Source organism: Diadema antillarum, unplaced genomic scaffold (assembly GCF_040938485.1).
Source record: "Diadema antillarum isolate AM-2024a unplaced genomic scaffold, OU_Dant_1.0 scf00000091, whole genome shotgun sequence".
In the NCBI taxonomy this organism is placed as follows: Eukaryota; Metazoa; Echinodermata; class Echinoidea; order Diadematoida; family Diadematidae; genus Diadema; species Diadema antillarum.
Window position 1 is genome coordinate 181456 of NW_027270980.1, and position 26710 is coordinate 208165.

The 26710-nt window shown below is 38.0% G+C and overlaps 1 protein-coding gene across 1 annotated transcript in view; it reads left to right on the plus strand.

Moving 5' to 3' along the window:
* LOC139718244 (uncharacterized) overlaps positions 1 to 21979 on the plus strand; it is a 38995-nt gene extending 17016 nt beyond the window's left edge. Inside the window, exons 3-5 of the mRNA XM_071629726.1 lie at positions 2460 to 2618; positions 20307 to 20414; positions 21574 to 21979. Coding sequence (XP_071485827.1) covers positions 2460 to 2618; positions 20307 to 20414; positions 21574 to 21851 — 545 coding nt within the window. The 3' untranslated portion in view covers positions 21852 to 21979. The remainder of the gene's footprint in view (positions 1 to 2459; positions 2619 to 20306; positions 20415 to 21573) is intronic.
* The last annotated feature ends 4731 nt before the right edge of the window (positions 21980 to 26710 follow it).

Consider the following 26710-nt stretch of genomic DNA (forward strand, 5'->3'; position numbering starts at 1 on the left):
AGGTTATTTAAAGTGACAATCCATCGTATAACAATGTAATGCATGAAGAGCTCTTTCACTCATCAAAATAAATTACAACTCTTGGATGTTATTGTAATGTTGTGGTCAAATAAAAATCACACCGGTTTGATATAGTATAGCATATTTAGATGCTGGATATTTTTTTAATTCATATGCAACTTCAGAAAGACAGGCTGATACAGGCTCAAGTCTCTAAGCTGAGAACTACTTTTATCACATGTATTATCACTGGAATAAAAAAAGAAAATGCTTTAATGGTTTTCATATGCCCTCTGTCTTTTTGGTTGATCAGTGCCTTCTTGCCTAATGACAGTTATCAGTCTACAACTAAGCAAAAAATAAAGAAAAAATGATTATAGGAAATTTCTTCCCTTAAAGGGATAATCTGCCGGCTTGAAGACCCAGTATGATGTCCAGGTGGGCATTTTATAAATCACTTCAGAATGATTAGCAACTCACTAAATTTGTAGTTGGCATAGCATTCAACTGCAATGCTCACAGTCAATTTGTCGGTTGCCACTGTGGTGACCGCAACTATTGTAAATTGTAATTACTGCCAAGCTTCTATGAAGGGGGGCCTCAAAATGTAATTCATGGGCATACACCATTACTGAAGATTCACACCTTATGTACCACAAGAGTGATGGAGGTTGAGTAATGCACCGTACACTCAATAGGCTCAAGAGTCACATCAGTGGTTTGGCACAGATAGTGTTTGTTCAAATGGGTTAGATTTCAGGTGGGATTGTAGAATACATGAGTGGTTTCTTTCATCCTTTTCATGTGTGAGGGAGCAATAAAAATGGAATGGGTATGTGAGTGAGTGAGAGATGAAAAGAGACAGACAGACAGACAGGCAGACAGGGGAAAGATAAAGAGAGAGAAAGAACAAGAAGGAGAAAGAATAAGGCAATAGATGCTAATGTACACCGTAGATAAAGGTTGTAACCTTCATTGGCCGAGCTCTCTCAGTGTGTCCACCACAATTTACTTATGTTATGTCAGAATAGGATGCAAAATCTTTTAGATCAATCTGAACATAGCTGTGGCCGTCACCAGTGCAGTTCATTTTAAATAGTTGGTATCCAGTTCAACTCATACTGTAATCCACTTTTAGTCAACTAGTGAAATGCACAATGTTGTATTAATGAGATGTAGCAGTAAGGTTCAACTGAACAACAGTTGAACTAATCATGAAGTATTTCACACTACTATGAGATGAAATGAAAATTGAAAAAAATAATAATTGGCATTTAATTGAATTTAATGAATAGTCTATTATCTACATGGTGTTAGTGTGTTGGGAGAATTAATCTGTGTCACTTAAGTTTCATTACATTCCTTTTTTTTAATTTTTGCTTCCTCTTTTCTTGTACTCTTTTGTTGTGTTCTATTACAATCCTACTGCTACAGCTGCTATTTTTTTCTGCCTGCTTACTCTGCTTGTATACTTTCCTGTTGTAAGCCATGTGATAGAACAGATCAGTTGAGCATATATTTTAGAAAGACAGAGAGAAAACAAATTTTATTCATGTTATGTAGATGGAATAATTTCATTTTCATGGATATGAGCAAAACATCCACTGTGCATTTGACCTTGGCATTAATTCAGTCTGCAGTGGTACTTTCCAAGGACCTGTTACTAAAGATGAAAATACAAAAGGGCACTAATTTCAAACCCTGTCCTGGAAATGAAACACATGATTAGATTACTTGGTTTATAGGGTGAACAATATTCAAAGTTGATACATTGGATGGGATGTATATCAAAATAACATTGTTCTCTTCTCTTTTACTTAACTGTTTACACACCTTGTTCAGAGTAATTTTACATGCTTCATGGAAGCAAGCCTTTCCATTTTGCAATTCTTGGAAAAGTCATGTACCAGTGTGTTTCTTGTTATTTCCCAACAGTTTGTATAAAAACTCTTGTTATTTCCCAACAGTTTGTATTTCTCTTGTTACAAACATCTCTTTGAACTGCTTTTCATAATATCAAGAGATGACATTCATTCAAAATTGGCATTCAGATTAAATGAGGACAATGCCATAAGTACAGTTTTGCTCACAGGCCTTTTCTCCTGTTTTTGTTGTGTAGTCATGAGGTAGATGTGCTAAAAATTGTCAAATGTACATTGTGCTGCTCCTACTGAATTTCACTGTGAGGTTTAAACTATGGCCTGTCTTTTACATGCAATGTATCTGAAGGGAAGATACATTACCAGATTTTTGTTTTGTTTTGTTAATTTAATACAGAAAGCTAGAAAAGAAATCTCTAAGTCAGTTTCATGTTATCATTTGACAATGACATCTGAAATGACGGTGTTTCTGTGACATTTGCTAAAAGTTGATACTCCATGCATCTGTGCAGTGGTCCAACAGTGAATATGATTCTGCCATCAAACATGGGCGTGTCTCTTCGAACATTCTCATCCCAGCTTGCACAGGCAAGAGGGACCCCACCCATTTCACCTGTGAGGATGTCATGGTGCACGTTCCGATACCAGACCAGTGGATCAGCTACTTCCGGAAGCCCAAGCGGATGGGGATGTCATCTATCCATGCCATTAAGAAGAGGGCAGAGGTCATCAAAAGAGGTATGTCATGTGTCACGTACACTACTGGTATTACTTCTACTATTACTATTCCCACTAATGTTGTATTTATGGCCACTTCTACTACTACTACTACTACTACTACTATTCCTATTACTATTACTACTACTTCTACTACTACTGTTACTACTACTACTACTACTACTACTACTACTTTTAGTACTGCTATTACTAAATACTATATTACTACTTCTACTACTGCCCGTATCACTAAGCACTAATACTACCTCCATTGTCAATGACTGATTCTTTCAACACTTCCAATTCATCATTACTTCAACTGCAAACTGTCTACATTGTACCACTTCTACTATAATTAGTATTATTGGTATGACTTACATTACTTGTATACTGGTGCCATAAATACTGTGAGTACCACACTTTAACACTATTCCTACTACCTCCACCACTTCCCCTGCTGCTCCTCCTACTACCACTACTACTACTTGTACTGTTGATTCTGTTGACAGTAATATTTATATTATATTGGATGGCTATGAATGGGATACCAGGGAATATTGCACGAGTTAGGGCCAATATTGCACAAATCGAAGATGAGTGCAATATTGGCCCTAACGAGTGCAATATTCCCTGGTATTCCATGAATCAAGGCCATCCAATATAATTATTATCATCTATACAACCAAGTAGAACAAGCATAAACTGCACAAAATTACCCGGCTTCTACTAGTCTTTGAAGTTGACTCGGCAGTCACATCCCAGCGCTGAAAAGGGGAAGCCCCTAAAACTGCGTATCAAACAAACAACTGGCAGGATGTTTGCGCGCTTGTGAATTGTAACAAAATGATGTGCACTAGAAGCAAGCGTTTGCGCATTCAGCAAGCGCTCGTGCAATAAACGCGACAGAATTGAGTATGGTGTGATCTTGAACGGCAAGTAACAACGGTAGCCTATGGGAAATTAATGCCTTGGCCTATGCATTTCGTTCAATATGCTCTGATATTGAACGGTAAAAATTGAGCGGACAACAATACGCATTTTTAATGTGCCGCTAAAACGTCCTATATAGATGATAACGATCAATCTCTGTAAACCAGGTTATGACTTCTAAGTCACCTCTGATTAAGTCACGGAATAGCTGTGCCTATCACGGAGGTCAGGGAAGAATGACCAATGAGAAGATTTCATCCACATAGAGACGGCAGGCAAAGGTCAAAGCTAAGTGTAAAGATGGATGGTCTTGATATTTTTCTTAGGCATGATATGATGTATTCATTGTCTACTTCTTGAAAGACATTTAAATAGCCCATTGTACACACAGTCAAACCTGTCTTATTAGCCCCCCCCCCCAACTTCTTTCTCTGCAGCCACTGTAAACTTACCTTGAGAGAAATTATTCATGAAAAACTTGATAGTGTCCATCTGTCTAGGGGTGTGTCCAAGGGTTACCTTCTACGTGTGTCCGAGGGCCACCTGCTACCCATAGCGTAAGCTATTTCGCTGTTTATACAGGCAGCAATAGACTCCATGTTGATCGTTGTCTGTTGGGTTACTAACCTGTTCCTCCTGCTAAAGTGTAAAACTGTATTTGATATGATGGCCTACCCAAAGGCCAAACATTGTTACTGGGACTATGGCAGTTCGAAAAACGTCAAGAATGATACGCCACGTTTTTTGGTCATCTATTTTCTGAGATGCGACAGTTGTTGGTAGTGTCTCATGACCCTTTGCATTCAGATGCATGTAGAGCTAGGGAATACATGTGTGTGTGACCAGGGAGGTGGGAACCACTTCCCTGGTGTGACATACCTGTATGTGTTACAGATATAATGTGATAAAATCAAATTGGCTGCCAACCTCTCTATGGTGAATACCTGTCCATAAAGGCCACATCTCATAATTCCCTTGAGTGGGTCCCATGTCTGGACTTGAATAGACTATCTTGACATCTTGATCATATTTTGGGATTCTGAATGCATTCAGCTTCTTGTCAGGGGAGTTACATGTATAAGCCCGTAGGGTCAATGTTGCATCAGGGTCTTTTTCTCTACCGGGCTGCGTGCATGCACAATGTACCTTTGATCGGCAGATTTTGTATGGAGACAAAGGTCATTGTAGCTTTGCTTGGAGAATCTGTCATCCAAGATAAAATTCTTTCCTGCAGTATCTGTGTTTTTATGCATGGATAGATTTAGAAGATAAATATGCGGCCTGTGACTATGATAAGAAATTTACATTTAGGGTGGGAACTATCATATTTGTACAATAGATCATTCGCAGTTGCATTTTATTTGAATGATTTGAAGTAGTGCTGGCTATTAATGTAATATGGCGTGTAATGTTGCTGAATGGGGTTTGCTGAGGTGTTTTCAAGAAGAAAATTATAAAATTGTGCCGAGCACTAAAAATAACCATGCACCTAATACCACATACTCTTTTATGTATATATACACACCTACACAAAAATGTATACATTTATTTCCTCTTTTTCTCAGGGACCTGCAAATTGTGGGCATCATGAATACTCCCTTAGAAAGATAAACCAAATTATGTACTGACAGACCATAAGCACCATATAGACTTAAAGAGATAATGATAATGACCCTGTATAGGAAATCAAATTATGTATTGTTGTCATTACATCTAGTTTGGTATCACCCAGTTACTACCCAACACAGCAAGATTCAGGTCTATCAGGGCTTGCATGGACTCATCATAGCTTCATAGATATGTCAGTCTTTGCAATGAGATTAAATGTTGAAAGGATTGTGTGTGTGCTGTGTTAGCCATTCTACTCTCTGCCCTTCTGCAGGAGAGACACCCATTTATCTTGATCATGTTTCAGCTGAGTTTCATATCACAATATGCCTCATAAATCCCTGTAAGTTAATGGAGACATTCCCAGGGGAAGACAAGATTCACTTTTGCTAAAGCTCAACACTCAACTTGGTGTTCTATGGAGGGGTCTGATGGCACATGATACATAGTATACTTTCAAGTGCCAAGTCATTAATGTCCTGTGAGATACATTATCATCTCTAATTCTACCCGGTATGTTTCATTCATTTAAACTGTTCAGTGATGAAGCCTGTCTGACCTTCCTTGGCATGTAGGAAATTTGAGATTCATTGGGGTATCATGAAGTTTGTAGAGTTTGTAAAAATGATAGTAGTAATAGAGGGTATTTATAATGCCCTTTACCACTCAGTTTGAGTGCTCAAAGGGCATGTACTATCTCTTTAATTTCAGCTAATCAATTTGTAGGCTGTAGTTGATTGGTAACCGAAATGACAGTGATTTTCATTCAATGGGTGTCTCTGAAAGAATTCCAGCATATTGGTCCCATGATCCTGCTTTTTGTGTGTAATAATATTTGCTTATAATCCTAGATTAGGTTTGTTAAACTTAGAATGCCAAGGGATATTTCATTACGAAATGATTACTATATCGTTTTTTGGTATTCATAGCATTAGATATACAGGAGGGGGACAGTCCTGGTTCTTTGATATTTGAATTAAATCAGTGGTAGAAAGATATGGCTTCTCTTCTGAAGTGGAGTGATAAAAAATGTGTAACATGTAATATATAAGTACACAAGCATCTCATGGATGCTTGTTTTCTTCACTGACTTTTCACCTATAAACACAATCCCATGAAAATTTATTGTCTGTTCAATCCAGTTTCTTGAATTAGAATGCTGGACATTGCTACTGTGCTGTTGTGAAAAGAATGTATGAAGAAGCCCAGATAGACTCACAATTTGTATTCAATAAAAAAGAGAAAAATGAGTATGATATATCATAGCATGAAATAGCATTTGAAAATTTCACAGCTCTAGAATAGAGATATTCCTTTTGCAGGGTGTGTGGTCAAGTTCATGGTGACTTCCTTGTTGGATTGGTGTGGAATCTCAATCAGATGTACCTTGTATCTAGCTGCACTCAGACTTGTAAATTATCACATTGTTCTCTTCCCTGTCAGTAGTGTTAATAATAATAATAATAATAATAATAATAATAATAATAATAATAATAATAATAATAATAATAATAATAATAATAATAATAATAATAAAAACACACACACACACACAACTCAACAACAGAATTTCAATACATTCATAAGATGTGATAAGTGTCCCAATTCCATGCATGCTGTCTCTTCACTGGTTTTTCTATGCTGATGGTGGTTTCCATACTGCATACCGCAGAACAGTTCTAGCTCATGGTCATCTGTTGAATATTCAATACTTTAAAATCAGACATTTTCATATGTATGAAACTTTCACAAATGTTTGCACGGGACCAAAATTTGCGAAAGGAAAATGCAAGCAAAAGGTTTCGTCTACACGTGTAGTGTACACTTACTTTTTTCGTGGTCGTTGATTTGCAACAATTTCATACCAGGAAAAAGGCTGTCGGCTCCAATTCACTGAAGTTTCATGTTGCCAATGTTTTTGGTTTTGCAGTATTGTATTCATTTAATGGATGTTTTTGTGATGATCTAGCATGGATTGATGGAAGTCAGTATGCTTAAAAATCAATGATGTGTAGTTATGGGGTGCAAGTTTTAGTTGAATTCAAAAAGCACACTCTGCTGTGTCATCAGTTTAATGTAGCCACAAGAATTTTATGTCATTCATTGCCCTAGGATACTCATTAAACTTTAAAGTACAGCTCTATACCGTATTCAAGTTAACTTATATTGTAAATAGAGAAGCTTAAGACAAAGAGGAAGACAGAAGTTTCATCAATCAAACATAAGAAATTCATGAAACGTTAAAACGTTTCAAACTTTTTTTTATTAGCTGAGGTGATAACATCAAGACATAATCCTCCAATTGTTTCTGCACAAAAAGGAAATGACATAAAAATAATGTATTAGTCAATAACTTGGCAAGTGCAACCTGTATCCCCTTTACACATCATTGCTAAATCATTGCAACACACCAGATATTTGACAATTTTTTGATGAGATCATGCCAAAAAATAATTTTGGGATAGAGATTGGTGTGTATGGGGCAATGGGAGACTTGTAAGGCCATGACATTATCAACCCATCTAATTTGCTAACGTAGTTGATTCTAATATCAGTGGTTTACAAGAACAAGTGCACTGTACACCTGTGAAGATATAGTCAAAAATTGTTTCCCTTCTGAACATGTATCCTTGAGTTTTTATGGCTTTAATAATATTGATATTCATGCTACAAGCATCATATTTGTTGTATCATATTTTTCTTGTAGACAGTTGTGTTGCACTTGGAGCTGTGCCTGTAGGGTTAGAGAAACCTGAATAAATAGACATCTTACTAAATTCCCTCTTGCCACCAATCCCTTTCAGCAAAAGTGTGTAAATTTAAAATCAATGTTTGTGCTGTGTACAATGCACTGTATGTATGTCAGATAGTACTAACATTTACTGGGTTTGAGTTTAATCGGCTTTACTCTACTTATCTTAACAAATTTTAACATGGTGTAGAATTGTACTTTAAACCTGTCAACATAAAATTTTTGTTTACTTTGAAGATGTACCGGTAGTCATGATTTTAAGAGCTTTGCTGATAAATATTGATACTTATGTTACAAGGATCATGTTTGTTTTGTCATATTTTGCAAAAACATTGATGTGTTCCACCAATTTGTGCTTTAAACCTGTAGGAGTGTACCTACAGTGCAGTTCTGGTGTGTGGAATAATTCTCTAATGCTCTCTGGGGTTAGGCCATCATCATCATAATTATTACACGAGGCCCCCACACCCAGTTAGGTTCTCTAGCACCTTGCAGTATGGAGGCAGAGCTCTGTAGCTAGTGCTGAACTGTATAGTCTTTATTTTACTGCCGGCTTTTCAGCAGGTACTACTCAATGTGTCTGGAGGCAACAAAATTGGCAAGATCAAAATTAGCATCCAATTGATATTTTGTGGAATTTTCTTTACCACGAGACCTGTTAAACCAACAACTTTGAAAAGACCAAAACAAACCTACATGTACAATGTAGATACCTAGATACGCATTATACATTATTACATACATACATGTGCACATACATAGGTACATTGTACATGCGTCAGGGCTCAACACTAACTTTTTTCTCTTGTGGCCCATGCGGGCCACTAAATTTGGAATTTGAAATGTTGTGGCCCGAAAGAAAAGGAAATATCAAAATTCAGTTTATATTTTAGCTGCCTGATCAGGCCACCAAAAGATTTAACCTTTTGGAAATTTGGTGGCCCAACATCAATTTCCAGTGGCCTATGGCCACTGGGCCACAGCTAGCCTTTTGTCAAGGCCCTCTTGCTGTATGATGGCTATAATGGGAGAGCAAAGCGGGCCCTAGCCAAGCTCAACATCATGAGGGCCTTTTGAGATCTGCTCCACTCATCCTACGGAATAGTCTTATTAATGGGTTCTGGTCAAACAATGGAATGACACACTCACCGTATTTTCTGTGTTGGCATTGTCTGGCCAGTTTGCATGCATCACTGACCACCAGTGGAGGTTCGGGCAGACAGACACGCAGATTGGTCAATTTTTGCTCCTCAATTCGGGGAGCAAAAGTTAGTAATTGGAAGGTCTTACATTAGAATGCGAATCTGATCTCAAAAGGCTCTTGCGCTGTTCAACTCAGCTAAGTTCGCTATGTTCGCCCTCATTTGTTCACCACCATACAGCGAGAGGACCTTGGCAAAAGGTTAGTCCACCGCTAAATGTCGAACCCTGCATTATGCAAACATATACACATACATACGTATGCAAACATATACACACACATACACACAAGCTTACATCACACAAACACATAATGCACACATGGACCCAAACACAGGCCTCAACATTATACCCCATGAATAAAATTAGTTGGGGAAGGGGGAGATAAAATGTAATTCATAGCCATCCATCAAGAGTGATATTTGTATTCATCTGCATGGTTGTCATTCTTTGAAATGTCCCTTTCTTTGACCTTACTCCTGTATAAGATGGTGTTTCCTTCTGCATGATTGTATAAGAAATGCAAGACTTGAATTTTTTTTTCTCCATGTGTGGGTGTTTATTTAGAAACTAGGAGATTTTAGAAATGATACCTTATTCTGTCCTCGCAAGCGCTGCATCAAAGCCAAAATGAAATGTAGTTCTCATATGTCAGCAGAACTGCAGCTGAATATTGCTCCAAGATATACACTTATGCATAAGAAATGGATGAAATAACTATGTAATAACATGATTTCAGGTTGGTAACGATGAAAATGCAAAACATTTAAAAAAAGGTAGCTTGAAGTCCACAATCTCAGACTTAACATGTTCTTGGTTGCTACATAATTTTTCATAATCGATTATCAATAATCAACAAATCAGGCCACAGCAATATCCATCAATCTTCCACTCTGGGTGAATCGCATACAGGTTGTTGGAAAATAGGATTGCAAGGGCAGGATTTGATCATCACGTAATGTTTTTACCTTCTTCCCACAAGACTGAATGGGGAGGCCCTTCTGGAATAAAAGTTGTATACCTCAATCAAAATCATTCCACACCTATGGTCTCAAAATACTCCAAAACAACTCATCGTCCTGGCAAATGGCGTCAGCCAGGTAAGTTTTGTGGTAGACCCTTGCGATGAATTGCAAGCAAATTTCAAATGGTGGAAGGTGAATTTTGAGCCCTTTTGAGAACTATGTTTTGGCTCTAAGCCCAGTCTCATACTCTCACTGGCCAGAGAAGGCCGCGATAGATCCGTAACAGGAAGCATGGTGGTGTATAGATTTGGTGCTGTATTTGGAAGGAAAACACTAAGGACAGGGAGGCATTGTAGCGAAACAATTGATCCAAGTGGGGTCAGATCAGCTTCTTTACGAGTGATCTAGATTGCAAGGGATAAAAACAGTGGGGCTCAGCAGAAAGCGTGACATGACTCTTTTAGGAAGCAAGGTTTTGTTAAATACACGCTTTCTTTTTATATGGAGCCTTTTGAACAAAGAAGATATTATTATGAATACCACAGGGGTAGATGATAGGAGTAGGAGATCAGTGCTAAAAAAACAAAAACAAAACAAAGTTACTGAAAAATCTGAAAAGTATTGAACTGATACAGACTTGTCAACAAGTCGAACAGAATTCCTCATGAAGTATTCTTGGCATGCTCACCAGCTCACTGGTTTTGAGTAGCCTTGCTTCATTTGACTCCTTGCTCAATAGTCTGTGGATTACATTTGATTACACCAAGTAATATTCCACTCAGACTGTTTCATTTACCATGAAGTGCCATCACCATCAGCTGTAAAATACATTTGTCGCTGCTAGTGTTCGCTGATGTTCATCCGTATAACTGTTCTATTTGAACGGTTTCCACTTAAAGGGTGTGCACAGTTCTGCTTGAGGTGAGGATTTAGCTTTTAACGTTTTGCGAGATATTCAGAAATCACTCTATGACATGTCAAAGAGCATGCAATTCTAAGGGGTATCAAAAGTTTATTTGATGAAAATTGGTTTTAAAATGGCTGAGATATCCAACAACAAGGTGAAACAAAGAGATCCTAATCAAAGGCGTGGCCTGTCGCCTTTTATTATTATCACTTTTGATATCTCAGCCATTTGAAAACCAATTTTCATCAAATAAACGTTGAATCCTTCTTAAAATTACATGCTCTTTCATATTTCTTAAGAGGTTTCTCATTATCTCACTTAGGAATGTTATAAACCTGAATCCCCACCTCAACCAGTACTGTACAGTCCCTTTAAGCTGTGAAGAACGTTCGCCCAAGTGTCCATGCATGATAAATTTGCGTGATGTTTACGTGCAAGGTTTCACAAGCTGTCAAGGGCGTGAGATTGTGTAGAGTCAATAAGATGTGCAATATTCTCCAGATGAGTGAGTGGTATTATTAGTATCTCTTTCTCATGTGATATGTGAGAGATAGTATCTGTCCCTATCCCAACCCCCATCTTGTCCCCTTCGATAATAAATCTGGTGAAAGTGTGATAGTGAGAGGGATGCGGAGCTAAGGACAGCATCACTGATCTCTCTCCCTCTCTTTCCGTGCAGAACGTGAGAGATGGACAATAATGCAGTCCCACTGCCCATAATGCAATGTAAATAGGTTTTGTACTAGAAATGTTCGAAGCAATGATTTATGACTATCATTTGACCTTCAGAACACCTCTCCTCACTCAGGAAATGACACAACTTGCTGGCAGGATATGAGAATATGATTTGATGCTATTTTCTTTTGTGAAAGATATTCACGCAAAGGCTTTGTGTGTATCTGTGTGTGTGTTGAGGTTTGTTGCTAAATAAAAATGCTTGATATTAATCAAAATATGATTTCAGCCTATCCCATCATACTGAATTTCCATAACATGCACTCCCTGTTGAAAAGGGCTGATGTTCTCAACACACATTTAGATTACCACAAGAGATGTGTGTATGACATGTGTATGTTCTGTACATGTGCCAGTTGGCAGCTAGATGTCTGTTTTATTGCCATGTTTTATTGTTTGCAAATTTACTGACAGGTCACTGGTAACTGACTTCATATTTGTGCAGGAAAATTGTGAAAGCCAGAGAGAGTCTGCAATTGGAATATGCTTCATAACGTGCAGTCAAACCCACTGATGTCCGCACAATGAGAGTTGACATTTAGAACATTCATTTCTTAATCAAGACTTACTGGCAAATCCGTGCATGATGACGGATTACTTGACACTGAGGTGCAGAGGCCCTTTGGTAGGCATGGCCATGCCAGCAAAGCCGAGCATGGCTCATATTCCTTTTCTGCAGTGAATGTGTTACAAAATGCTAGAATGCACACTGAGATGCAATCCTTTCTCTTGGATGTACCAGTGGATATGGATACTACACTTGTATATGCACATTTTAGGTGTATTTTGCTGAAAAAAATCAACAACGGGAAAACTTGATTAGTGAGCCTTTGAGTTTATCAGCTATGTCAATGAAATCTACATCACAGTCAATGGAAGACATCTTTTGTTCAGGCAAAGGTTTTATGAATTATGATTGTCATTGCAAAAGCTTTTTATGTGTCGTTTCAATACTTTTATTTCACATTAGCAGTAATGTCTTACTTTGAAATAGTTGCAAGTATTGATTGATGTACACTGTAGCAATACAATTATGAGGTGTATTTTCGTGCACTACTTTCTGCTAATTTCAAAGAGTGGTTTCCAGTAGCACCATGTGTATGTAGTCCTTGATGGGACTGTTGTCTGACGAAACAAGACCCTAGAAAGAGGAGAGTAAAGAAGGGAAACAACATAGGGAGAGCTAAGAAAGGAAAATAGAGACAGTCGAAGGGCAGCAGTGAGCTGGAAGTTGAGGTAGCACTGAGTATTAGTTAGGAAGATAGGAGACAGGGACAATTGTGAGGAAGAGCAGAGTGAGAATCTAGTAAAAGGTTTGAAAGTCAGTTGGGGAAGAAGTTTGAACCAGAAAGGAGGGAGGAAGGAGAAGGTGGGAACATCATGGAGATAAGAGAGAGAAGTGATGAAGGTGTGAATTTTCAAACTAGATTTAAAGAAACAAAGCGGATTAGAAACAATAGTGAACGCAGACTATGAAACACAAATATGAAAATTCTGAAAAATTAAGAAAAGTGTTGGGGTAGTCATAAGGACTCCTGTGGAAGAAGGAAATGTGGGAAAGAGAGCAATGATGTAAAAGTGTAGTCCTAAAATGGGACAAAAGAACTGAGAAATATATAAGTCGTGGTCTGTACATGTAGCTGTAAAGAGTGATGAAACTTCTTTATTTCATTTACATCACCATGCAAACTGTAGAGAACTCATATAAGATGAGAATTTGTTGATGTATTATTATTTGGGAGTCTTATTTCTTATGTGTGGAAAGAGTATCTGCCATAATATTTGTGCTGAACAAATTTCGTTTCAATGAGGTTTGCATTCTGCAAATGTGTTTCTGTTTGTTTAGTCTGACTTGCAGACACTTTAATGACCATATAATTGTTGATATGTGTTGACATGATCACATTTATGATATTTCATTATCTTAATGTGCTAGCCCACTATGATGCAACCTAAATCTTGTATGAGTGCTTGTTTGTCTCGTGATATGGTGTCGGATACAAGGCTAATAATGTCCAGATCAGATGAAAAAAAGAAGGATGTTTGAAGTTCCTTGTGTGAGGCCTCTACGCGCCAAAAAGACTGTCCTCCTCCGATGTCAAAAGTGTTGACAACTCCCGGTGAGGCATGGTGGTGATGCATGGAAGCAATATTTGAGATATGCAAATGTCACAAACGATTCGACAGCATCATACGGCGAACGTTTGCTCTGCAAGTGTCTAGCAAGACTGTCAGAGACTTGATCAGACTCGTCAACCATTCATCGCTGCCTCCTCGTTTCAGCTGATGTATTTTCATCATGCATGGAGCTGTGGTACTTTGAGTTATTGGATTTGACAGGCAATTAGGGAAACAAAAGAGTGGGATGTGGGCAAGGCCATAAGGGGCATTTCCCTCAAAGGCAAAGTTCTTCCTTCAACTTCCTTCCTGCATGCAAAAGTATCATTTCATCAGAATATTAGATCCACATGCATACTGTAGGCTGTAGAGTTGTCAAATACAACATCTTGAATAATGATGTTTGCCATCTCACCATTGCCTACATTGTAGAAAACTTCTTGCTTTGAATGCACAAAAAAATGAACATTTCCTTTCCTCGTAATGAATTTGTGTGAGAAATTGCTGTAAATGTCAGAGACAATATGTCAGAACATAATGTTTTTCACAGACTTTCTGCAAAGTCATTGAGGAAATATTTCTTTCGGATATCCTCTGCTTGTGTGAGTTGTGTGTGGATGTAGTGTATCTTATTAGACTAGAAGAAAACATGAATTACTGAGAGACGCAGGTGAAATTTCCTCATGTTGTTTTCTTGGGCTTCGGCAAAAGGATCACGCATGTTCAAGACACAAGTGTAAAATATTTGGCTGTACTCTGATTTTCTTGCACTTCAAAACATGTGCCTCAATTCACACCCATCTCTAACTTCAGATGATAATATTAATGTTGATGATGATGATAAAAATAATTATAATAGTTTTATGTTATATGATTTCTATGTTATTTCTCATATTGTCATTATAGTCTCCATCATCATTCCCCCTGTTTTTTTTTCAATTTCTTAAAGAAAGAAATACCCATACATGCTCATAACAGGATGCCAGTGTATGTTGCGTTTCCGTATAAACCAGACTTGGAAGAGTTATTCGAATAGAAACATGATGCCTCAGGGAGAACGAAGGAAGAAGGAAGTAAATGAGTTTTCAGCCATGCTCTTCCTGCCATTAATCAATGCTGGCTCAAAGGAGATTGTCACCATAGCCTGGTCTGATCGGCTTGAGCATTCTCCAGCACAGCGCACTTATAACTGTAGCTATCGAAACTACCCCCTCTGCTTTAAAGGAACCCCCATATCCCCCCCCCCCCCCCCCCCCCGTGTGGCATTTACGTATATTATATATATATTTTTTTTTTCATTTCTTTGCATATACCTCAATTTCTTAATGAAATTTTTATGTCTGTAATTTCATGACACATTTTTTTTCCTCCATTTTTTTAGGAGTCTGTGATAAGTGAGTGATATTATAGTTACTTTTCATTGTTTTGTTCTTGGCAGAGGAAGTGTCAGGGATCTTGAATCCTCAAAATGGATCACTTGGTCAAGGTTTTTGAGGAGTGTGGTACACAAACAAAACCTTTCCTGGAAGAGAGTGCGGTCTTCCCGTACAGTTGCAGTTAGCACCAGATTTTCCCAGTGATATAAAAATAACCACTTTCTGTAGTCCATGAAGACCTATCTATATGATGCAGCTTTTGAAAATAAAATCACAAGAAGAATCATTACCCATCTTCCCCACACATCTCTACATTCTTACGTGTCATCAACGTCCTTGTGATTGATGTGTAAAAAATTGAATTTTTCCATATTTAGAGGTTCCATGGTCTTGAGGATGGGGAGGAGAAAGGCTTCTGTTCAAATTCATGTATGGGTGGTAGTCAGATTGGTGTTCTAAATGTAGCTGTTCTGAAATGCCATTTTCCAAATCTTGAGGAAATGTGCCACAGTGCAAAACACTTTTTTTGTCAGTGTAAAAATATAACTTTCTATTTGAACATTGATTGTTTTTTTTAGACTTTCTGAGAGGACAAATGAAATTTGTGACCATTGCTATGTGGAAAAAGAGATTATTGCTCAGCGATTCTGGATGCTTACAAGTGTAACATACACGTGTATTACATATGTCACAGTGGTTTCATTTTTTCACAGATATTGCAAGCCATTTAATATTTGTAAAATGATCAGCATTCTAAATTATTGTCTCCAGTAATACAACTTTATGAATTCAGATTATACAGATATAAATGTATATTGTTTCCAAGTTGGGAAATTGCCAACTTTGCTTTCAGAAAAGAGATGATACTCACTTCTCACTTTGTCTCTCTGGTTCTTGATCGCAATTTCAGTTTTCGAAATGGCTTTGACAAGTACCACTTTGCAAATTATATGGCGTGGTATACTATTGTACTGTGCCTGTGCTTACCAACTGGCCCAAATTCCCTGAAACTTGCTTGGAAACCTTAATTTTACACCATGGGTGGTATTCTGAAATCCTTCCTAGGAAGAAATTTCTTCCTATAAAGTCAGGATTTTTTCCTAAGTGGTATTCTGAAAATCTTCCTACCTGGTAAGTTTCTTCCTATAAAAAGTAAACTTAGGAAGAAACTTAGGAAGGGGGGCGGGAATATGCAAATTTCTGACTTAGGAAGAAGTTGGTATTTAGAATGCACTTAGGAAAGAATTTTAGGAAGATATTTAGGAAAGCTGCACCCCTGTCCTAAGTACGTTGTTAAGAATAGATTAGCAAGCTGCAAAGCATCGTGTTTATAGGCGCGCTTGTCATTCACTATGCAGAACATGTACTTTGATGCGCAAAATGGGCGTGAGAAAGGGGACATGTGGCGCACATGTGTATTTGACCCTACGTCATAGTAATATGCGATTGTCATTGGTTGGTCTCTTATGATACGGCATTTCGTAATGTCGTTTCGGCTTATGAAAGGACGTGGGCGGAGATAAGGATGGCCTAATTATACCCCCGCCAAACGAAGTTTGAAGGGGGTATATAGGAATCAGCGGACGGTCGGTCGGGCGGTCGGTCGGGCGGTCGGGCGGTCGGTCGGGCGGTCGGTCGGGCGGTCGGGCGGTCGGTCCGTTGCAAATCTTGCGTCGCGAACTACTTCCTCAGTTTTCAACCGATTCCCATAAAACTTGGCACAGATGTGTGCCTTGGGTTGTAGATGTGCAAGACGTATTTTTTGACAGTACCCAAAAGTACGTTGCCATGGTAACGGCATATTATGGGCAAAAATGGGTACAAATCTTGCGTCGCGAACTACTTCCTCAGTTTTCAACCGATTCCCATAAAACTTGGCACAGATGTGTGCCTTGGGTTGTAGATGTGCAAGACGTATTTTTTGACAGTACCCAAAAGTACGTTGCCATGGTAACGGCATATTATGGGCAAAAATGGGTACAAATCTTGCGTCGCGAACTACTTCCTCAGTTTTCAACCGATTCCCATAAAACTTGGCACAGATGTGTGCCTTGGGTTGTAGATGTGCAAGACGTATTTTTTGACAGTACCCAAAAGTACGTTGCCATGGTAACGGCATATTATGGGCAAAAATGGGTACAAATCTTGCGTCGCGAACTCCTCCCACAGTTTTTGATTAATTTTTTTTTTAATGGCAAAACTGCTTCATCAGTGTTCTTCCAATTCTCATGGAATTCATATTGAATGTTTGTCTTAGGATATAGGTCAGCATGACACATTTCTTGACAGTGACAAAAAGTATGTTGCCATGGTAACAGCTCACATATTATGAGCCAAAATGATGGAAAATTTTGTGTTGCAAACTACTTCCTCAGTTTTTGCCCAATTTCCATGAAACTTGGTACAGATGTGTGCCTTTGGTTGTAGATGTGCAAGACGCATTTTTTGACAGTACCCGAAAGTACGTTGCCATGGTAACGGCATATGAATGGCAGAAGATCAAGGAAAGATCTTGCGGATTTAACTACTTCCTCAGTTTTTTGACCAAAGCTTATCAAATGTTGTTTTGACCAAAGCTTATGAAATGTTGTTTGGCGGGGGTATAACCAGTCGCTGTAGCGACATTTCTAGTTTGCATTAAGAAGTGCCTAGGAAGAAATTTCTGAATACCAATTCTGTCTTTCCTAGGCACTTCCTAAATTTCTGACTTAGGAAGAAACTTAGGAAGATTTTCAGAATACCACCCCACAAGTCCAACCACCCATGGTATGGTATACTGCGAATCATAGCAACTTGTCCTACAAAGATACTGCAGACTTCTGGTGTAGGGTGGCACTGCTATAATGGCTGATGACAAGTTGATCTGCAATAAAGATCTCAGCAATCATTCTGGCTTCACATGCACCTGTCTCAGAGGAACAGATCTAAAAATGTATGTGAAATAGCACTAGATATGATCATGTATGGACAGTGTTAGGTCTCAACCAGTAGCTATTTCTTGATTGGCATGAAATAGCCATCACCTTGAACTTTGCTAGGGTCTGTGTTCAAAAGTTTGAGTGGTTGACACAGATGCGAACCAACAGCAGGGTACATTAGCGAGTCATGAAAATTGCGCACTTCAACTGCACTCTCGTAACACAGAACAAAACAAGTGCTTAGATCTTGTCTGGGCTTTGTGCTCCAAATTTGCTGGTAGCACTCTTCAATGTGTTTATGATGAAAGCTTTCTTGTGTTTTAAAGATGTGAAACTGTTTCTGCACCAATGACATGGTGATTTAGAAATTATGTGTCTAACAAGACTACATGTTTTCCATGAAAATGGGTGGAAGTTGAATAGTAAATGAAAGGATAGAAGGTTTTGTTTCAATTTGCGGAAAAGAAGACCATAAATGCTGGTGGTCATGATGATAATTTGTGGAAAGAAAAAATACTACCGAGCTGCATGTGTTGCATTTCATTCACCCTTTGAATGCCGTAGAACACGAGAGGCATATTTGTGATAAACAATTTGGTTTCAAAAGACTAAAACTGTAGTTTATACCCAAATAATGTATGAATGCTGGGCCATATCTTGCAGATGACATCTGCAGCAAAAAAAAAAAAAAAAAAAAAAAAAAAAAATCCCTCCTGGGGGCAAAGTATTTGTGTTAGTGTGGAGGAATTGACCTGAATTAATGAGCAGGATGTGACAGGAGTCTCTCACATCTTCTGCAATCAGTTCTACATGACACTTGGACTGTGCCTATAGTAGCAGGAGATTGAATATGTGCCAAAGGGAAACACCATCCTGAAACTGCAAAACTGCATTTGAATGATATAACATAACATACAAGTATTAAACAACATATCTGCATTAATACATAATGTTTGGAATTGATATCCTGTTTGGAAGGATATGGGTGGTGGTAGGTGGGATCAAGTGAATACTTGTCTTCCCTCTTCCTCAAGTCTAGTTCTGCTGTGTGTGCTAGTTGTTCACTAATTTCCCCTCAAGCCCACATGCTAGTAATGAAGGAAATTATAGATTTCCTTACAGGATGCCATTAAGTCATCCATGTTTTTAAACTGGGTGATGAAAATGATAGCTAAGAGAGGTTTCTGACCTCAAATGATATCGGGTTATCGGGTATGCATACAGTGTAGCCATTTCATTGCCAATCTCTATTGTACATATACATTATGAATGACTTTGTGTTGTAGGGATAACAGTTATTCATTTTATAACTTTGCTACCTGTTATTAAAGTGGTGTATAATACATTGTAAAAGAAAGAAACATAATTGAAATCAACATCCATTCCAGGAATCACTTTTCTTTGTACAGTATATCAGTTTTTGTTATGTTTGGCAAAATTCTGCACTGCTTACAAGTAGCCTAATGAATATGGTACATATCAAGCATGGGGATAGCATAATTCCCCATAAAGTTAACTCATTCCCCATGCAATTCTGAAGTCCTCCATAGACCTTGCATGAGATGCAGCATGTTATGTCACCCATAGCAAGGGTTTATACCAAAACACACCCTTAGACAATGAATGCTGAAAGGAACTGTCATGTCTAAACTCTTATGTTCATTGCAGTAAGAACTCAGTCCCAGAAACTTTCTCAGATATTCAAGACAAATGTGACTGTCTATGAGCCTCTCAGACAGAAAAACTCTGGATTCATTGGAGTAATTCCTTGGGGTCTTATTTATTTATTTTTTGTGGTAAGCAATGTAAAAATGGCATATTTTCCATTTATCATTAAAATTTCTTTTCTCTATGTGGTCTGTGTGTTGCCTGCATGAAAATTAACATTTGCATTTTTTGGGTGTTTATTTTGTCCACATGAATTGCCACTACAACTGGCAAAGCATTGCAAGTCGGTGAAAATCATAAACACATACATGAATTTGTATTAGAAGGCCAAAGCACAAAAATCTCCACTTTTACTGGGGCAGTGTGCCCTATATTGTTCTGCATGTGAAATCATGATCACTTTTCTCATTGCAAAATTATGAATAGGAAATTTGATACATAATGTGCATGGTCGGGTCGTGTGAGTGAGCTCTGATGCAGGATTTAGGATGTCGAAATTCTCATTCCACTCTTCGTGTTTGTTTTTGCACAGGTTGTGTGAACCCGGCACTACTTGAAATCTCTGTTGGAACAGCGAAGTACGAGCATGCCTATCGGGCTGTCATGTGGCGCATCGAGAGACTACCAGAGAGGCACACAGGTATTAAAACAAAGAGCATGATGCATCATAATTAGTTAGGATTGACATGATATCAGACATGTCTGGAAGCATGCCAGTCTCGTCTGCGATTGAGCTTCAATTCAAATTGCTCTTCTTTTCTTTTCTCATTTTCTCAGCCACACATTTATTGCATGCTGAAGTAATTTACAATAAGTTAAGGGCTCTAGTGCTAGTGGCGTTTTATCTTACTTATGACCTTAGAATTATATGATATGTACGATTAAGCCAAGAGCAAATGTGACTTCAGTGTGTAGTAACTGACTGCTTAAAGGCACATGGTCCCGGTGGTTTAGTCAAATGCGTACGCGGGCGCACGGCGCAAGTTTCCTACAGAGACCTACGCTATCGACTCCTCTTTAGTGCTTATGCTGTGACCCTTTTCCCCGAGACCAAAGAAGTCCGATCCACTGTAGTCAGTGGTCCGATCACAGTTCGGCTCATGATTCGGCTGGGGGGATGACAGCTTTAGCAAACTTCTTTTGTGATGTCATAATAAGAAGCACATATGCACGCACCCTGGCATTACTGCAGATTGCATGATGCACAGAGAAGACAACGAAGGCAACGTGACTTAGCAACACCTACGCGCTTTACTCTTGATGACAGCTCAACTTCGGTAATCTTCGTATCAATGCTAACGGTGATCGGCAGTATCATCGACAGCGCCCTCTACACTACCGGGACTATGCGCCTTTAAGTTTTTCCACTGTTGTCTTTCATGCATGCTATATTTACACTGCACTGAGAAAGACATACACATATACCTCCTTTTTCAGATAGTGGATATGGAAAGACAAATTTCAGCACTTTATTTAATATACTTTAATATGGATATCTGTAGATTTCTTGAATTGAAAAGTACCTTGTTTACTTAACTGAATATCATGATGTAGAATTGCAAAGGGAAATTGAAATTGAGAGAAGCATGGATTATATGATTCATATGGAACTTATTACCTGGCACTTTTTCCTCCAGACATTCAGAACTGCCAAATTACACCTCGTCATCTGATGTTGTACAAGAAAATCATCTGTTGTTTTGCTTGACTGATCTGGAAAATTTCTTAGATTTCCCAGGGTCCTTGTTCGTGCGATAAACAATAGTAATTTTGAACGTGTTCTACTCCTTGTGAAATAGGTCACCCAGCAACACACCTGCTGAAATGTCACCTCAACCTCACATCCATCCGGGAGGTGCCCGAGAACCTGGCGCGACCTGTGGAGGTGGAGTACACCACCCCCTTCACAACCGCTTCCAAGACCACAGTGCGCTCCCTGGCTGTTTGCAGCGAGAGGCCCATCGAAAAGAGGATATGCTATAGGGCAACCTACGGTTACCAGGTGCAGATTGCGGGGAACTACAGCAGGGTCTCCGACTCGGACCTCGATGGCCCCAATAAGTGCCCTCAACAATAAATATTGGGGACCAATAGATTGCGCTCACTAATTGGCAATGAGACTTGAGTGTGTGGATCACATAGTGCTCCTGAATTAAGATTTGAGAGAGGTGCCAAAAAATGCACATTCAAACCATGTATGTATTTTACACATGTCATGTCCGAAAAGGAAGCTTTCCTGTCAGATGTGAAGAAGTTGACATTCAAAACTTTGTCATTTTCATCATCCCTTTAGACACTTCTTCATTCAATGAACATGTGCAAAAGATTTGAATATAGGGAATAACAGACTATTTACAAGTCTGGAAGCTCTTTTAGATACTTGGAACATGACTTTTCAAATTCAATAATCTTATTTTGTCGAATTCAAATTTTAGGAAATAATATGGAATAGTCTGTCTTTAAAAATTGACTCTGACTTTTTATCATTAAAATCTTGATTCTCAGTGTTTTCATTATGTATCTAGTCAATTTTTCCACTGATAAGATGTTTGCTAGAAGCATCTTTGCAACTGTAACATGAAATGTGCGCAACTACCAGGTAGTATCCTGCAATTTCGAGAAATAAGATTCTTTTCTATCCAAAGATAAGTAAATGTCTAGATTGGGATAAGTCCATGCATTTCACCCTATACATTGATTTTCTGTTATGCATAGACTTAAATGACATACACTTCAGAAAAATGAAATTGGCACATTCATCGTTATTCAAAAAAAGTCTGCTTCATGTGGATACTTTCAATGTTTCAAACAGACAAAGATGAACTATATATAGAATTGATTGATGATCATCATGTGCTATATAAATCACAAATGTCATTATTATAGTTACAAGATTAGACTTAGCAACTCTTCAGAGGCGTGTAAATTGTAACTTTCAGTGTATCCTGTTCCTGAAAAAAAAAAAGAAGAAAACCCATCAGAACATTGGTTTCTTTTGGGAATAGAAATTACGGTCAATGTTATTACCTTGAGAAACATTTCAGTAAACTAACAACTCACTTCTTGGAAGCTACACTCAAAGCGCGCTTTACATTATTTGGCTGGGATTGTTGTTTCAACTCATGAAAAAAAAAAAATTTATTGATTTTATCATAGCCAAAATGGTGCTTGCAGCACTTGAGATAAATCAAATGCAAGATGAGATACTTTCATTAAATTGAACTGAGAAGAGAGACCTTATGTCCTTATACTGTAATAGGAGAAACTCAGAGGATGTTATTTTGTTCACTTTCAGCCTCTCTCGCATAGTGGCAGGCGATGCATGGCACATTGAAACAATAACCACAAACTTTGTTTGTGATGATCAGGTTCAAGGCGGATGGATGACAGGAAGTGAAACCACTTGTGCAATTTGAACAGTGACCATCTCAGGTTGTGTGAGATTATCGTTGGTAGTCAATCATGTCAGTAATTGACTTTATTTTACAAGGTTCAAGAAACAGCCAGTCAAATTGCATGAATGCTGCAATTAAACGCTTCATAAATTTGCTTCATTGCATAAATGGCAAATAACCAAAGTGACCAATATATAATGGTGTCGAAAGAGATTTTTTTTCTTTTTAACAAGATGTTCATTAGCGTGTTGTGAGACAATCTTAATTTTGTTATGGGAAATTAATGTTTCCAGCAAACTATGTCTATATAGGTGTTTTATGTCACTAGCACTATTTTACATGTCTGCTTTTTATCAGGCTACATGTGAGAAAAACCGAAAACAGTGAATTCTCTCTGAATCCTTCATATTCTGTAAGGTTTTTGAGAGCAGCCATTTAGCTATGAAATGGAAATCAAGTTTAGGGTATGCTGTTTTTGATTGAATTTGATAAGATGGTGAAGCGCTGCAGGAAGGCTTGATATTTGACCGTAGCAAAATGTGCCTTCTTGATTATTCTCACAATTTGGATAAAGGCATTAGTTGCTAGCATTCACCATGAATTTAGAATTCATTTTCTGATTCAGTTTTATTGAGTTGAATTGAAATGAATTTGGAAAGCTCTGAAAATTGCCCAAGACCTCTTCTTTCTTTTATAACGAATGATGACAAGATACACAAGGGTGTTCTCATTCTTAGGTTAAATTTTTGTACTCCCCCCCCCCCCAAAAAAAAAGGCGGTGTCTGAAATTAAATACTTTGGCAGTATCAAAGGAGCAGCCTGCTAATGTCTTACTATATTTAGTGTATATATTGTCATCCAAAATAAGTAGATATGGTTTTGATATGAAAAATATCATATTTTTTAATTGGATCTAGCATACTTGGTGTGTGCAATTTCCTCATTCTTAAATCATTCTCTTTTGTCCTTCAGATTTATTATGATTATTATTTTTTGAAAATTTTACCCTTGAGTATGATTTTGGTTTTGCAGAGGTTTTCATCCCAGTAATTTTAAAATAAGTGAATTTCAGCCATGCAGTTTGCCTTTTGCATTGTGAAGTTTTTTTCTTATATCAACACTATTGTGCTTTATCATTGTGCAAATCAACATTATTCAGTAAATACAGGCTGAAAATTGGTCAAATTCTGCAAGATAAAAAAGAAAAGAATTGAGAAATTGCTTAGTGCAGGACTCATAAATATATATTAAAAGTAGCAGATCATAATAAAACTGTGCTGTTTGTAACATTATCTCCATCTGTCCTGCATGAGAGTGCCACTATTGTTGTTGTTGTTTTCCAATAGAAAGACTGAAACAGATTAAAAACAGCTGCACTGACATCATACCATACACAGGTGTCAGCAGTGACAGGATGGGGATGGTTAAAGGGTCTGATGTAAGGCAGTGTAATCAAGCAAGGTGCATCCTTACAGAGAAAGGGATGAATAGCATACAACTAATAGGCTCCCCAGAAGAACGAGGGACAGCTCAGTAGAAATTCAAGCCAAATGTCTAAGAAATATTGAGAAAGTTAATATCATGCTAATGTCAGCAAGCTTACTTGCTTGACTTTCCGAATGGGCATTTCACTGCACCTGCTGTGTTTGATTTATTGTGACCTCACTTTATACACAGGTATTATCTACTCTGCCCCTTAAATGGATCAAATTTCACTTCTCCAATAGGAGCATTTTCTTTATGGCTTTGCCCAGCAACTATCTAGGACAGAATTCTGTTCTTTCACTTCTTATCAGATGGTACAGGTTGATATTTCTGTGCAGACTAGTAATTTATTTTAGTCTTCATCACATTATGTTCAAAGTTGACAAGAAGCTCAGTGCCAGTGTTGTCCAGGTCATGTGACCCAAACTTTAAAGAAAGATCTGAAAAACCTTTTTCAGCCCGAGGCCCACTTTTGCTCTTTTAAGTTGTTTTTGAGGTCCAGTTAGATCAGATATTAATCTTTTTTATTCTATTTTTTCTTCACATCCCGGTCCTCCTGCAAGAGCTTTGTGGCCCACTGCTTGAGAAGCACAGATCTAAAAAAAAAACACCCAGTTATAACAATATTCATTGGATCATGACTTTTTTTATTGTTTTACCGGTATTAGCTTGTAGATTCCCTGCCTCACATGACAAGTTTCATTGATAAATTGAGTTCTTCTTTTGAGATATGTTTGTCTTGAAAGGGGATATTGTCATTTCAGTGCAGATTATTTTGGGTTGTTTCTTCACGTTTCATTCCCTTGTATGTTTTCCAATCAGTCTATTATTATGCATAGATGTTTTAGTTTGTTTTTCTAATCATTCCATGAAAATGTGCTTGTGTGTGTATATCTTGGGTATCAGACTGCTATGTGATTTCCTCCATTCCAGATCACAGCACCACAGTGCAATGAAAATGACACTGAATATCCTCATCACACACTCTTAAAATCTATTTAATAAGAATAATTGTGAGGATTTAATAATGGTAATAAGCATCTAACAGTGATCAGAAATTGGAATTTTAATGCTCATGAATTCACATCAGACAAGCTGTGTATGTAAATGAAAAGATCACTGCGTACTCACTATTGCCTTGAAGACCAATGTAACTGCGAGTGATGTTAGCAACTGATTCTGAAATCACCGTTTTGAGTTGAGTCAACCCAAAACCTTTTGTGATGAATGTCTTATAAAACCCCACAGAGTCAAGTGATATCGGAAATTTATACACAGACACACACATGCAACCACACTTCTGTTCTGGCATGTGCTTTGTCTGAAGTTGTTTGACATTAACAATGTTTTGATCAACATGCCTTTTTTTTTTTTATTTCCGTGTAGGGAATCTTGAAGAACTGTGTTAACACTAAAAGCATAATGTAATATATGATATACTCGTGCAAATTGACAACTCAAATCAAGTTTTATCCAGAAGTTCTTTGATTATGGCAGGGCATACCTATTATTCAATGCCAATAAAGCATTGGCAGATTTTTATGCCTCCGCCACGAAGTGGTGCCGGAGGCATTATGTTTTCGGGTTGTCCGTCCGTCCGTACGTCCGTACGTCCGTCCGCTTTCGTTTACGCGATAACTTGAGTAATATTGACTTGAATTCTACCAAACTTGGTCCAAGTATAAAGTATGATGGGGCAATTAGTTGATTAGATTTTGGGTGAAATCGGCCAAAGGTCAAAGGTCAAGGTCAAATCATGAAATTGTATCCATTTACGCGTTAACTCAAAACTGGATCGAGCAAATTTCACCAAACTTTGTCGGAGGGTGATATATAATGGGACAATTACTTGATTAGTTTTTTAGTGAAATCGGACAGAGGTCAAAGGTCAAAGATCAAGGTCAAATCCTGAAATTTATCTGTTTACGTGATAACTCAAAATTGGATGAAGCAGCTTTCACCAAACTTGGTCCAAGTATGATGTATGATGGGACAATTAGTTGAGTAGATTTTGGTGACATCGGCAAGAGGTCAAAGGTCAAAAGGTCAAAGTCAA